The sequence below is a fragment of the Passer domesticus genome, chromosome 2 (assembly GCF_036417665.1).
Source record: "Passer domesticus isolate bPasDom1 chromosome 2, bPasDom1.hap1, whole genome shotgun sequence".
NCBI classification, from domain to species: domain Eukaryota; kingdom Metazoa; phylum Chordata; class Aves; order Passeriformes; family Passeridae; genus Passer; species Passer domesticus.
The window spans coordinates 83,299,099-83,315,201 of NC_087475.1; the positions used below are offsets into that span (position 1 = coordinate 83,299,099).

A 16,103-nucleotide genomic window follows, 5' to 3' on the forward strand; every position below is an offset into this window, starting at 1 on the left:
TTGGATGCTCTTGGTATATCAAAATGAATTGTAATGTTATTCAACTCTGCAGAATTCTTATAACACTAAAATCCATCATTGATAAAGGTGCATTTGTTTCAATTACTATTTATTTGCATATTGATGCAACAAGCTGAATAGAGTAATCTTTTAGGGAAGTGTAACTCCATTCACTCTGAAATGCAGAAAGAACTGAATCCAAATTAATCTAGAAAAATTAATTGGAAATACACAACTGGACTGCAATAGTGGAAATGTATATCAAGGGATGGACTATTATTTCAAAATTCTCCTCTGGGGAACAAGTACTAAGCAATGGCAACCCACTAATTTGCTTCTCACTCACCCCCTCCTAAGTAATAGATGTCTGTGGCTACAATCACAACAAACATCCTCTAGGTTTGGGAATTTCAGCCTGTGTCCTAGACAGCCAAAATCCAGTACACTTCACTCCGAGTTCCAGACAGACAGAAAAGCATGGCTGTGAAGGGTTGAAAGATGTGAAATGTAACCACTGTAGTTGTGCCACTGAAGTAACAAAGAGTTGAAAAGTGTGACTGATGGTCTTAGATAATGGATTAACTAGCAAGTTGCCTGTAGGAATATTCTAATGGAAATTTACCCAAGGTATCTACAGCATACTGTGGAGGTGCACGTGGAGACCTGGAACCATCCACTTACAACATTAAAGAGATGAATAGAGCAAGAACAGAACAGAGGAATGTTAATAATTTCAGCTTACATGTATATTTCATGTATGTTAACCAATTAGAGCATAAAAAAGGCAGATGGAAACTATCTTGCAGAAGAGGGTAATGGTGGAATCACTGTCCCTGGAATAGTTTAAGAAGTATGCAGATGTGGTACTCAGGAACATGATTTAGTGGTGAACCTGGCAGTGCTGGTTTAATAGTTGGACAGAATGATCTTAGAAGTCTTTTCCAACCTTACTGATTCTGTGATTCAGTGTATAGAGAACAGATAAAACATGAGTAAAGCAAAGATGCAACTTGAACATCTAAAAAAATTTTATCTACTGGGTAGATGCTGCTGTGTGATGCCTGATCACCGTGTTTGCAAAAATGCAGCACACAGGGGTGGATACAGGGACAGCTGCACAGGGGGAATTTACAAACATTGCCCAAGCATGTAAGGGTTAATTGTGGGAAAGACAATGCTTTAAGCACCCTGGTCTAGTGAGAGATGTCCCTGCCCATGGCAGGGACATTGGAACTAGATGGCCTTCAAGGTCCCTTTCAACCCAAACCATGCTATGATTCTATTTGATTATTGTAATTTTAAGCTGCAAATGCAGCTTAATGGAGTTAAACTGCAAAAATGTTCTCCCTCCAAAATAGCATGATATAATTTGATAGGCTTTCAGGAAGTGTAAAGAACACCCCCCCTACTACAGAGCATGATTGCTCAGCAACTCAAAACTATAAACATCTAATTTTTTATTCTGTCAAAGCAAATCTCCCTTTACTCATCCATTAGGGAAGCCTATGTCAGGCAAAATATTGGCAGAGGAAACTTTAGCCTTATTGATGGATGACTGCTTTTATCAGTGAAAAATGCTGAAATACCAGAAAATAAATTCTAAAATCAGCTAATCATCTTGCATAAAGTTTCAATTCTTCTTGTAATTGGGGATTTTTAGATTATTCTGTATATAAATTAAGAAAAAAAATAATTCACAGAAATATGGACTCTTTAAGATACAGCCTACCATGATTATTTAAAAAGTATTTATATTTTCATACTAGCAGTTTTCCAGATGTAATTACACTAAATGACTTCTATGAACAGTCTGCACAGCTGGTTTTTAAAAATGTTCTTTACCCCATGTAGTCCTATTACCAGAGGTAAATCACAACATGGAAAGCATATCCATTGTTTCACTTGGAGTGAATGCTTTGAGTGTTACAAAGTTTCTGGTATAAAGATCACTCAGAGAGAATCTTACTGAAGTATTTGACCTAAATGTCAGCAGCTGTACTTTCTATCAGTACTCTAAGAGAGTATAAATGTTGTTTTCCTGAACCTTTTTTGTGGGTGTAGTCTTTTTGGTATCTAATAAAGACACAATTAAAAGAAATTTTCCCTTTCTGCTGACTGAAAAGACGAAGTCCTTGAGTTAGAAAGCTACAGCTCTGCAGAGAAGTAGCAGCACTGAAAACGCCAGATTTATTTCTTTTGTTCTGTCTCTAAGCAGAAATGGACGGAAGGCCAGGTACATGTCATGCTTTCAAAGGAATGGATATAGTAATTTGTTTTCAATGAGATCGTCCTCATGAATTTTTCTTCCAGTATCTTAATAATAGGTATGAAGTCAGAGGGGGACAGAGACTGGATCAATTTTTTCTTAGACCTTTTGGGGTTTTATTTTTTATGACACATCATAAGTACAACCAGATCCTCGGTCACATTGTCCTGAAACTGAAGAATTAGACATACTCTTCAGATCCTATTAGAAAAACTTCCATTTGGGCTGCAATAAAAAACCCCCAACTTCTTTTCACACATTGAATTCAGAAATTTCAGATACAATTTGATGTCAGATTCTTCAGAGTTTCGTGACTTAAATAGTTTGAGATGACTTATTCAAAATCTGCATATCTCCAACAACTGGAACTGGGTGTCGCACAATGACCAAACAGCTCATTGCAGTGCTCCAGTATCACCCAGTGTCTCTCTGACCATATAGCTGTGTATCTTTAGTCCTAAATCAAGGCAGAATCTGAACTGCTCAGTTCCAGAATGATACCACTTATCTTCCTGGAGAAAGAACTCAGATAGGATGGAAAATTCCTTGTGTGCTTTTAACAGGCAGAGATCATCTAAGCAGTAAATTGGAGTAAAATTCTTGCTAGCACAAAGATTTTTGTCTGAGCTGTGGCAGTTCATGACTCCTCAGTTTACTCCATGTTACCACTGGTGAAACTGAATGCAGGTGGGGTTTACTGATTTGTTAGAAACATAATTATTATGGAATGTTTAATAAATAAATTTAGAGAATTTCCCATATTTCACACACTTATCTATCTGCTCTTTCAAAAGACAACAAAATTCCCTTTCAAACTGATGTCCCCAGTTGCTCTGGAGTATATTTAGAACTCAAGGCAAGTAGAATAATGAATAAAAATTTTGTGTAACATGAAGGGGTAAGTAGTTCACTTCCATAGATGGAAGACCAAAAGTACAACTGCAGCAGCTTAATATTTTATAAAATTTCCTAAAAAAGCAGCACTGAAATCTGAATATAATTGAAGTGTCCTTTCTTAAAACTCAAATGCCAACAAACAAAGTAGGGATTTTCCTTTCCTCATCTTAATGCAAATTAGGAGCTGCTGCACTGAATAAAGGAAATTATAGCAACTAAGAAGTTTAGGGAAAGGAAACTTTAATCCTTCTGCACACTGTCCACATTAGAAGGGAAGATATTCTTATGTCTGTCCATGCCTGATGTCTTTAGGATGGCAATACAGAGAAATTAAAACTAAAGTAGCTGAAAATCCATCTACCATACAGGACTTTCATACTCTGTTGAGAGGAAAATAACCCCATTCTCTACAGGCTAAATTCAGACATGATCCTTGCATTACACTAGATAATTTTTAAGTTATTAATTCAGTCAATTTGCCTATTCTTTCATACTTTCAAAGACAAAAACATCCTGTCTGTTGATTATTCCTTTTTTTTTCTCAAAGCTGTTGCAATCCTCATTAAAGGCAAAATGATCTGTTGAATTTTATCCAAATTTTTCAATTGTTTTTGATATTCTTGAAGAAAACCTACAGGTAATATTTCTAAAATATTTCTATCTGATGGTGGTGTCTGCACACAGACAAAGGCAAATAAATTGATCACTGAGGACATTTAAAAGAAAACCCTGTATTTCTAATCGTGTTCTGTTTAAACATATTCTGATTTTTTTCATCGAGCAATAGTACAAATTAAAGTAAACTACAATCCTGAAATCATCAGTTGAAAGAAGATGATTGCATTATCACAGTAGCTATAATAAAAGGTCATCCTTCTTGCCCTGTGTGAAAAGAAAACTTATCCTTCAGATATTGAAAGAAATTATCAGGTGTTTGACGAATGAGGTCAGATTTACAGGAATGAATAGTTATTTACCACTAAACCAGTGAAACTCACTCAGCTGCCACGTTTCATATCTGTTTTGCATGGGAGTTAATAAACTGTGGTTATTGCACCTGCAGGAGGAGATGTGGTGAGCTGTGGACTGCAAATTGAGCCATCATCTTCTAGCACTCGATTTGGCCAGATAGTAAGCACAGCTCAGAAATTGATATGAAGTGTTCCATGGTCCACTGCTATTAATCCATATTTTGCTTTTCTTATTGATGTTCTAATGAATTATTAAAGTATAAGCAGTTGATGAGATTGTCAAAGACTTACCAAGAAAATTTATGTCCAGTTCAGTTTTGCTGAAAGATCTGCTGAAGTTCACAAGGCTTTCAAGATGAATCCACATGTAAATATCAGTGATGAAAGAGGAATTCTGATTTTTACTCCTGGAACATCTCATGATTCTGGCTTGAAACCAGAAAAAAAAAACTGATGACCCTAATTGCAGTCTAGTTAGGGTTAACTCAAGCAGACTGAAACCTGTGTAAATCAGGTCTGAAGAAGCACCATGCACTGGAGTCATGCTGTAACTCATAACTCTACTGGAGGCTTTAGGAACCTAGTTGTGACTTTGATAATGTTCCTGTAGCTCATCCTCTTGTCTGTAAAGATGACCAGGTATGAAATCAGGACCAGACACCAGTGCCATAAACAATATAATGGGATAAATTTGCTATCAAATTAGTAACAAGTGGATGTCATAAAAATGTGTCTGTAATGTCATGTCTGGATGTCTGGATGAAACACTGGGCAGAATAACCCCGAGAGTAAATCTACTTTCCAGGACATCTCTTGGGACATTACATCCACAGCTTTTCCCTGTAGCAGAGCCTCTTGTCACAATAGCTCTCCATGGATGTGGCAATGCTCTGCCAGCCAGTACAGAAAAGGAAAAATAACTTTCAGTGCTTATACTAGAAGGGCAATTGCATTTGGAATCTGCAAACCCCATTAGAAACATTGCTTCTACCTTGTTTCCTGCAGTGCTTCTAAAAATGGTTTTGATACTGTCTAGTCTCAATCTGTTTTCAGGACGGGTTCACAAAGATACCTGTTTTCTTGTCCATAAATCTATGAAGAAAACATGGCTATTTTTCAAATCTAAGCTGTACTTTTACAAGAGTAGTTCCTGAAGTATTCTCAGGAAAATAGAACATGATAGACAAAGCCTGGCTGGTTGCGTAAAGATGGGAACAGCAGAAAGGACTGAAATACAGCTTTGCATCTTGAATCATCTGTAAGAGAGTGGCAAAATACTGCTTGATGGCCATTAGGCTATGCTTTCATTTTGTCATTGATCACCTATGATTCTTTTCTCTCCAAATTGTCTTACAGTCTCTGCAGAAAGGAGTAATTACTGCAGTGGATATCTGCAGCCTCTACCTGGACTCTAAAATGCCTCAAGAGCATCAAGAGGAAAAAGCCTGTCTGCAGAGATAGTGATTTTTAAAAGAAAAAGATTACAGATCTTTCCAGCTCTCATGGTGAAACAAATATTGATACTTTTTGGAAATGGGAAGGACAGGTATTATTAGCAGCACACTAAGGTAAAAAGTATTCCAACCTGACATAACTAAAATCTAAGTGGTTAGAAATATAAGGTTGTAAAACCCCCAAAGCCTTCTATGTTGTTAAGTAACTTTTTCTGCCCTAATTTTTTTCCCAAAGCTTTCATCTGCTACCCTCTACGCAGGACCCTTTTAAGCAGCTAGAAAGAAGGTGTAGGAGCAGAAATAGCAATGTGTCTTTTTCTGTAAGCTTTTTTTTTTCCTGCCTTTTCTGGAATCAGGGGTTTGTATAGAAGTAGATATTATGCTGTGCTAAGCAGGTGTTTTGATAATTACCCAATATATTGGGTGAAAGAATGTGGTTGCCTTCAAGGTCAATTAAAAAGTATAAGAAGAAGAATCTACGGGAAGTGGGTGAATTTATTTTAATTATTATAGTTCCTGTTTGGCAAGGAACATCTGGCAAACTCTTCACCAGATAACTCTGACAGTCTTTATTTATTTGCTACGTTAGTAGGTAAGGCAATCAGAGTAAGGAGTTTTAAGAGAAGAATGAGACACACATAATCAGTCTTCAAAAGAGAGATGGAGTTGAAGGCAGAGCAGAATGCAGATGTACACACACACACACACACATATATATATATATAGACACACAGAAGGATATGTTAATCTCTGAAATAATTTTTTACTCCATTTGTTTGTATACAAGAGGGACAGACACAGGGTAAGCAGTGCAAGACCTGCTGGGGCTGACACGCTGAGCTGGCTCACCTTGGACACCAGCTTCAAGTATTGACCAGCACCACACAGGCACCACTCACAGCAGAAATAGTAAAGTAGCTGCATCTAAACCAGGGTTTACTCAACAGCATGTCAATGAAGCCTGGGAGGACCTGATTAGTACTTTTTTTCCTGTTACAAGAGTGGGGTGTCAGGGAATGACTAAATTGAGCTCCTGAGGAGTTCCTTATGAGCTCCAATTCAGGTAGGCAATTCCCCAGATCCTTCCAGGATCAACACAGCATTATTACAATAATTTCTATTTCTAATCAGAAGTAAAAGGGTCAGCAAAGACTACTGGTACCACTTAGCCTCATCACTTAACTTGGCAGGATTTCCTTGCAGTGAAACTAAAGATCCTCCTCATTTGTCTTTATTGGAAGGAACTCTGCAAATTCCCACTACCCTTTTCAGAAGTGTTATGTCCTGTTTCAATGCAGCTGATTTGGAGAGCCTGTTCTATAGTGGCTTTATGATTTTCTATATAGGATTTCAGGTAGAAGACTCTTCAATAGGGTCAAACATCTTCTTTCTCTCACATTAACCACTGTGCTGTGTGCAAATGCACATATTTAGATTTCCAACTTTGACTGTATTCACACAAGCTTTTATTTCAATAGGCTTTTGTCTCTATGCTCATGGTCTAAGCTACTGTCTTGTACTTTTCCAGTGGAGAGCTGCACACACTGACAGTGTTCTATTATAGCTGTTGACATGGAAACATCATAAGCAACTATTTGTTGGATAAGACTGCTATTTCACAGGGAACAGACACAGCTTAAATGCATGTTTTGCTGATTCACTTTCAGCCATTTTAAGCCACAGACAGTTTATCTTCACTTTCACATCCCCCTCCCCTTCACTGATGGATCATGTTCAGAGTTTCTGCTTAGAAATGAGGCTGGAAACTGTGTCTATCTTGGTTATAAAAATTTCAAACAAATCCTATTCCCACATGGGGCCAAGATCTTCAACCTCATAATCTTTTGGCTTGGATATTATTCTAGCTGACACTTTCTACTCTCTGAAGCAGAAAGCAGACAGTCCCTCTAGGGAACGGAAAGGCAAAATATATGTGCAATGAAAAGCTATTAAGGCATCTCCTCAGAAAAGGAAAAGGTGTGCTGCTTCTGTAGAGCAGACATCATGTCAAGCAGATTAGCTGTTCTGGGCCATTATTTTAATAACTTATGAAACAGAACAATATGGAAAATAGCCAAAACTGTGTACTACTTATGCCTGCTGAAGTTGCTAATAGAAAAGCTGTTTCACACCAGGCATTAATAATGCTGCACTGAGGACATGATTTCCTGTCTCACCAAGTTATTTAAAATAAAACAAGTTTTACTGAAAATATAAAGATAAGATGACTTAGACAAGAATGGCTTTGATATTCTGCAAGCTGCTTTATATTCTGTTTTCTGTTCTAAACTTTAGGCAGGATGTGTTATCTCAGATTCCTGGAGGCTGTGCTTGTTTCACACAGGGCTCAGTCCTTCCAGGTGCTCAGTACTGTGTAAGATAGCTCGTAATTTTGAACACAAAGTAGTCAATGATTTGCAAAGCGACAACCACATAGAAATAAATCTACTTTTTGCCCCTTTTTTGCCCCAGCTGGAGAAACACCCATTGATAAAAGGCTTGGTGGGCTGCTGGTTCATGCTGCAGCTAACGATGCATCACACTGCATCTCTGGGAGGGGTGGGCTGAACTCATTACACACCCAGCACCTAAGAGCAGCAGATATGATAAACATGAAGATGTGAAGGAAAGAGCTGGTGTCAGATGCAGAGATGAGACTGTTTGACTGATGTGTTTACATGTTCAGTTTTCACTCTCCATTAACTGCTTAGTCTTTGTCTGTGAAATGTTAGGAAGAATTGCAAACAAACATCATTTTTCCATAACTGTTCATTAGTATCAACACTACAAAAAAGAAGCAGATGAGTAAAAAATGCAGTAATTGTTAGGAAAAACTGTAATAGCTTATGAGGTGGCTGATAGTTTCAACTGACTATATATCAAATATATCTATTTTCACAGTCCTAGGGTATTGGTGAGATATATTGTTGCATTTACAGCATTACATTTTAGGGTGTTTTTTTAGCACCGAACTGCCATCAAACTATAAACCTGAAGACCTTTGAAAGGTGAGTAGTCCAAGATTAATAATTCTCACATATATCTTTCAGCTGAGACTGGCACCAGTATTTTAAGTCTTAGCACACTTCACTTAAGCACCTGTGAAAATTTCACAGGAATAATATAAAGAAATGTGAAATTCTCACAGTTCCCGCTGACAGCAAGAGGCCACTTAAAAAACCAAAGCAACAAGACAGTTTCTCTCCAGATATTCTCTGTTCTTCGATTTTTAGTTGAAATTTTAAATTTCTCATTTGCTCTGCTCTTAGCAGCAGAACGATGAACTTGGTAACTTTTGCAAATGCCTCTAAGCATATAAATAGGTTGAATTTTGTAAGAAGATATTAGATTTGCTTTGCCAAAGACAAGAGTTGTTTCATCTTCCTTTTTCATTTTACAGATAATCACATGTTCTGCAAACTAGATGCTTTTGCTCTAAACATGAAATTCAACACAATAAATAAAAACTACTGGATTTACTTCCCATTGTATTAGGTCATTCTTATATTCCAGCGTATCACTCATCCTCCTCAATTCCTCAGTGTTTCTGATAATTAATGAAGACCTGGGTGAACAGTTACTCAGTGATATGGTTCAGCTCTTGAATGACTCCCTAGAGAAAAGGTCTCTAAAGCATGCACAGTGACCCTCCTTGCTTTGAAAAATAAAGATTTACACTATTGCCCTGGTTCTGAATCTGAGCAGCTGTCACTGGAGCCAGGGAGAATATTTGTGCCAGGAGGATGTACAAAAGATTCTTATTTTCAGAGAAAGAACCATTAAAAAGTAGTAATTGAATATTCAAACTCTTACTATCCATGACATGTGAAATGAGTGACATTCCAACAATTCCAGTCTGAAAAGGAACTTCAAGTCCAACAAGCCATTTAATAAATTTAGTGTTTGTGTGTACCTATCTGGCCATTTTCAAACTTATCTGCATTATACACACATTTTCTGAATCCATGTTTCCATTCTGTGCTACAATTGGGACCATTCAATTGCCCAGGAATCTGAGGCAAGTGAAAAAACTGTACTAAAATTCCATTTTCCTCCACTTACTGTTCAGTAAACGGAATTCTAATAGTTCTATAATGCCATTAAAGTACAGGCATGGCTATGTAAGCTATTTCCTCATTAAAACAAAAAAATAATATCTAAGTGCCAAGCTCACTCACATTTGCTCTCCAGAAATCTGTATTTCAGTGACTTTCAGTGCTGCAAAACCTGAAAGAAACTGCAGTTTGGATGCTCCCAGCTGCTGGAGTCATAAACTCATCCAGCTTGATGACCATGTACTGAGTGTATGTGGATCCTCAGCAGTGCTAACTAAAGTGACAAATGAAATCAGAAGTAATCCTGGGGAATAATAATGTGGGCAAAAAAAAAGCCCAATTAAACAAGACTGTTGGTGTTTCCAACCTATGTTGCAGAAGAATGCAGAGACAACAGTCAGAAGCTTGAAGTCATAGCTTCTAGATGTGCATATGAACACGTGTGTTTGTGAGAGAGCAAAAGAGAAAGATTTTGAGTGCGCATGGGATTCAGGTCACACAACATGAAGTGTCTCTAATATTGATGTTTACATCTCAGCTAATCACCTGCGGCTCCTTCCACTCAACTGTGAGAAATAGACATTTTTAGGGCACGATTCGCCTGAGCAATTTTAGATGTCTACTTCTGCATGACATGAATTGTACTCTGAAAGTGCCAAGTGCACTCCACTGACTCGAGAGATACTAGGCAACTTGCTTAAGTGAAGATTTTTGCAATGTGTATGTAGATGTAGCAGGTAATTAACACTAACGTATCTATTTGAATTTTCTTTTTATATACATACATACATACACATACATCTCGCAAAAAAATATTCTCTCTCCTCCTTTTAATGAGTATTTAATCATGGCCATTTCATCCCTCTCTCTGGTTTCCTCAGTACCTCCTTCTGAAAACACTGGTGCAATTATCTCTTCATTACATTTCTGCTTCCAGACCTACATACTAGAGCTTTCCATCACCCAGTCTGATCTTATCATGTGTTCAGGTTTCACTACCGTGATGTCTCCAAGAATTGCATTTCTCAGGTGGATTTCAGACTGCATTGCAACCAGCTGGGTAGATTCACAGGAGAATTCTGCCCATGCAGCCTTGACCTGATGTTCACTTGCCTGAGGGGGTTCACTGCCTCAAAGAAGACAGGGAGACTGAAGATGGTTGTAACAGACATTGCATAGAACAAGCCCTGGATATCAGACTCAATCTTCACAAACTGCCTCAAATGAATTTCAATTGTAGCTCTGAAAACTTCACAACTGAGAATTTTTGTGATCTTTTGAAAATCAAAGTCTTTCTAGTGGAAGATGTCCCTGCCCATGGCAGGAGTTTGAAACCAGATGATCTTTAAAGTGTCTTCTAACCCAAACCATCCATGGTTCTATGGAATGGCAACATGCTAATTCCTAAGTTCAGGAAATTTGTGTAAAGGTGTCTAATACCATTGTGCTTAGAATGAGAGTAAACCACCCAAAGTACCTCAGCCTTGACTTCCCTTTTGCTGAGTTAAGTTGTGATGGCAAATCTCCAGATTCTTCCTCATGGCTCAATAAGAAATGAACCAGAACACACACATTTTTGACACATAATGCTACATGTTTGTATGGCCCATATCCACCACAGCTATGAAATGCTTAGCAATAATTATAGTTAAAAGAAGAGAAAAATGTAGTGGACTAAGAGGCATTTTATAAAATAAAATGTGCACGGTGCAAAGACAACTGGAAATAAAAAGGACTGGAAATAAAAAGGTTGATCGTAAGCATCTTCATCTTATTGGGAAGAGCCTTGGAAGAGTGGGCTCACTTGCCACTGCAATGCTTTTCCATGCACAGTGGAGAGGCAGCTGCAGAACTTCTTCTGACATTGCAGCTGGATGCAGTCCTGTCCCAGCCCTGATTTCCATCCCCACCTTTACAACCAACTGCACCATTCATTTTGTACTGATATATTTGAAAGTAGTGCAGAGGCTGAAACAGCTGCATTTCAGTAAACTCAACCCTTCATACATGGCAACAAGGAGCCTTGATGAGGTGAAATCAGGTTTGATCACTGACAGTAGTGAACAGAGTTCAAGCAGAGAAGTGGCAGTGAAAGGGTTGGGGGGTGTGAAGCTTTAGAGTTATTTCTGCAGAGCAATACACCTCCACGGTGCCTGCTTGTGGCTTTAGACAACTGGAATTTTGAAACATAAACATTATTTCAGAAGTTGTCTGGTTTGAATAAAGCTTGAATGGTGCAGTGACTGTCTATGCTAAGCATATCTCACTACTTTTCATCTCTAAACCAACACCAGACACTAAGACTGCAGTTTGGGTGCCAGATAATTCCTGAAAACCTTTGCTTTTCATGTGCAGTAGCAATTACTGAAGCATCTACTCTTATCCTCAGAAATCTAACACAAGTACTTTAAGCTCAGGAATAATCTAGTAAAATAACAGGAAAACTGCTTAAGCTCTGTTTTGTCCAAAGTTTGGAAGTTAAAGTTTCAGTGACTCCAATTCACCAAACTTTTTAAAGAACTGTATTTCTCTGATGCTTAACTCTTCAAAAGGCTGTCATGTTCTATAGCCTGTGAGTTCAATAACATGATCCGGCATTTCCTAGGAGTAGCAACAGTACCCATATGTAACCTAGAAAATTAACTGCTGGTATGGACCTAGGAGGACAAAGCAAAGCATGTATTTATATCAAGACAAAGAAATATATAACCTTACAAGAACAGATTTTAAAACCTTGAGCTAAAAAGACAAAAAGGAAGACCTGAATTTGCATAAGACCCTGCTATGCATGTATATAGCACATAGCATATGTGTATGGTAGCTGGTGATGTGTTTGTTTATTCTCCTGGTTGATCATGAGCTGATGACTGAATTCCAATGACTTAAAAATGATAATAGCAGATTTTTTTTAGCCTATTGTTGCAGTTAGTGAATTCAATTTAAATTCCTTCACTTTCACCACCAAATAAGGCATGAATTTTCTATGAACATTTTCTATGTTTCCTATCCATTTCTGCATTTCTTTCTGTATTTCTTTTCCTCGACACATTTAGTGACAAAGAGGTTGTGAGCTTCCAAAAGGACTAGAAATATTTCCTTCTCCTCCATCCTCCCTCCTGGAGACTCATATTTTGCCTTTAGTGTTGTGGACTCTCTGATGACATCCTAAACAGAGATGCAGGGTCTGTGATAAAAAGGCAACAGGCAGCACTAAAAAAAAGAATCCAGGAAATTAATGGGAAATATTCCAGGAAGTGTCAGAGGGACAGACAGAAAAAAAGAAAAAGTTAATACAAATCTGAAATACCAGAGTAAGCAGAGATAGAAGATCATGTCAAAGAGCTACACAATTTCTCTGAACAAGTAAATCTTTATTTCCTTCCTGTGTTGTTTACAACTACTGAAGTGAGACTTTCAGTTGCTTTTAGCCCCCTACTTATGGTCCTACATTCAACCCTTTAACTCTATATTACATTTTGTCTCACTTAACTGAATATAGCTCCTTTCACATATCTCAGTGCTATGTTTTTTTAGTAGGGGCTGGATGGGGAAATCACAGACTGCAAGATAAAGAAGAAATCCCTGCATGCAACAAACCCCACATGCACTGGCACAACTGTAGTTTATTTTTTCTCACCCTCTTTTGTTGGCTTTTCTATGAGCAGGTAATTATTTTCAACTATTACAACCTATCTGGATCTTAATTTATTTCCTTGTGTTGCCTAGAATGTAGTGATTTCCTTCAATTAAGCTTTCTGGTTAAAAAATAACCATGCTTACCATACTCAGTGAAGGACAGCAAAATCACTACATCCCAAAGAAAGGAAAACAGCAAACTTGAATCATAAACTTGGCATTACAGCTAGAGATTTACAACAACATATGGTCATTTGCCTCTAGCTCTCTTGCACATGCTGACTAAAATAATCCATTGAAACAGAAATGTCTTGAATTGTAAGAATAGAAATCAAACGCTAGATTCTAGCTTTTTAGATGGGCCCTGCCTGTAAAGAGTATCCATAATGAGAAAATTTTCATCTCTTAAATCAAGTACATTTCTGAGCCCACATTTATTTTTCCTGAGGTTGTGAGCTCAGGAACATAGACACAAACTACCTTTGTAATTAGTGCATGTGAATTGAACTGACAGTGACAGGCACAAGGCTGCAGGTGCTACTGCACTACAAACACCTTATGGTAATATGTGAGATACAGAGCCTCTCAAACAGGCTGCTCAGACATGGACACAGCCAATTGTGTGGGTTTGAGAGAAAAAAGTAAACACTAACAAAAGTGACTGAGGCTTTTGTGGCTTTCTGCTTCAGAGGTTTGGGGCATTTCTTGGAACGACTGTGGAATAAAAGAACAGGTTTTGCATTTGTGGTTTGGGAAGTGCCATTTAGATAAGCAGCTAAGACATCAAAGGCTCCTGCAGTGAAGCACCAGGGCATAGCAGCTTAGTGAGACAGATCACAGCCAGAATTCATGAACTAGCAGAAAACCAGGCTCATCAGTGCACACAGAGCAATACTGTGCAGAAGAGGTAGGCTAGTGCAGATGCAGCACAGATAGCTTGGCACAGAGTGCAAGTTAATAAGCCTCTGTTCTCAGCAAAGCTTCCCAGGTCAAAGCTCATACGGGGGGATCAAGCTTTGTTGTTGTTCAAACTGCAGTAAAGTGTTCAGGATCCTGGTGTCAGCCCTTTATGTGTACACCTCAATTAACCTGCAGTTGCTGGCTTGGGCTTCTCACACCATTACTCCCTACATTTTGGGTTCCTGGCTTATCTCAAGAAAGGAAGCTTGGATCTATCCTCCTTGCACACACAATTGTAGCTTTTCATAAATGCAAATGCAGGGAGCTGACCAAAGCTCTTGACAACAAAGTCACTCTGGTCTGGAAAAAACCTGCTTCAGGTCAGAGAAGATTAGAGATGCCTTGAAAACTTCAACACTTCTAATCTGACCTTGCCCAAGAGCAATATCACTGGTAAGAGTGATCCATCTCGCTTCAGTTATTGCTCTTTCTGACAGCAGTACCAATTAGTGCTCCATGTGGTTGTTGCCCATTAGAACAAGACCCTTCATGCTAACATTAAAGTTTTCCCTTCTTTCTCTTCTACCTTACTCCTTCACGCTGAGAGCATAATGACAAAATGTGGAATTTAGCCTTAATTGGATCTCTGCAATGTTATCACCTGAATTAGCTCCCCTGTGAATAATTATCACTGCCTAGAGGCTGACAAATTGCTTCCCTCTACTTCATGATTGTCAGGAATTTCAAATTATATGCTGAGCATGGGGAGGATAGAGGGGACAAAGGGGAGAATGAAAATGAAAGCCTAGAGAAGCATAATTATTAAGATTATTAAAATACTTGACAGAGTGCCATAGTCTCCATGAGTCCCAAAAGGGGACAGTGACAGCTGGGGCAGTTGGGCAATATCCACTCTGGCAACAGATTCATACAGTCAAGGTGAAACTACAACTACTGCTCCCAATAAGTGCCAAAGGTAATTCATTTGTTATTCACCACCCCATTTAAGCTATGGATAGCAGCTTGTTTACCATCTCATCTGCACATTTGGTTTTGCTAAGTAGATGGCAAATTCTTTGCAGCAGAGGCTGATAGAAGGGCAAATGTATGTGAGGGGATAGTAGCAGATTGCTATGCATTTAGAATACATATAAAAGATTGTGTTTTGCAAGGAAAAGTCTTTGGCACAAAGCTGCTCTTCCTGAGAACACTCGTTCCATGTCTGGGCAGGACCTCACACAGAAACACAATGTGTTGTTACTCCACAGTATCCATTTCAGATATTGACAGAGCTAAGAAATGTTCATCTCATAAACCCAAATCACTATAGAAGTGTAATGCTCTTTGCAGGTTACTTGAAATGTTCAAATAGGGCAAATAGGGATTTTATCCAATTTTCTCAGTAATGATGCTGTGCTTGTAAGATGGATGCATTTCTCAGCTCATTTCAAGGCACTTCCTCAGACTTCTTTCCCACCGTGCCAAACCAATACACGTCAGACACAGGCAAGGTAGCTGCTGACATATTCCCAGGAGAAGGCTCTTCCTGCTTACCTGACATACAGTGACCTCTTCTGATTAGTCCTCAGGGAGCCAGACCCAGAACTCATGCTGTGATTCATCATCTGCTCACGCAGGTCATGGATTTTTGCCTCAAATCGAGCGTACTCTAAGGAGATAAGAAAACCCCAGAGAACAAAGATATTTTAGTTTTCTTGACCTATATAATCATTAGGGCTGCTAAATGCAAATTAACATTAAATTAATGAGTGTAAGGCAAGTCTTGAAAATGGAGGTCTAATAGAACCTTGAATTAATGTATTATCTTAGGTAAATATACGCCCTTTTTATTGTGGTACCTGAACATTGCAACACTGGCTAGGTGAGGAATCAGATATCTAGACCCACGGTCCTGCAGTTTCAG

The 16,103-nt window shown here is 38.4% G+C and overlaps 1 protein-coding gene across 25 annotated transcripts in view; it reads right to left on the reverse strand.

Moving 5' to 3' along the window:
- Window positions 1-16,103, reverse strand: part of DLG2 (discs large MAGUK scaffold protein 2) — a 979,322-nt gene that overhangs the window by 73,919 nt on the left and 889,300 nt on the right. For all 25 annotated transcript variants that reach the window (XM_064409604.1, XM_064409605.1, XM_064409606.1 and 22 more), the window contains one exon: window positions 15,734-15,848. In XM_064409604.1, the coding sequence (XP_064265674.1) occupies window positions 15,734-15,848 (115 nt within the window). The remainder of the gene's footprint in view (window positions 1-15,733; window positions 15,849-16,103) is intronic.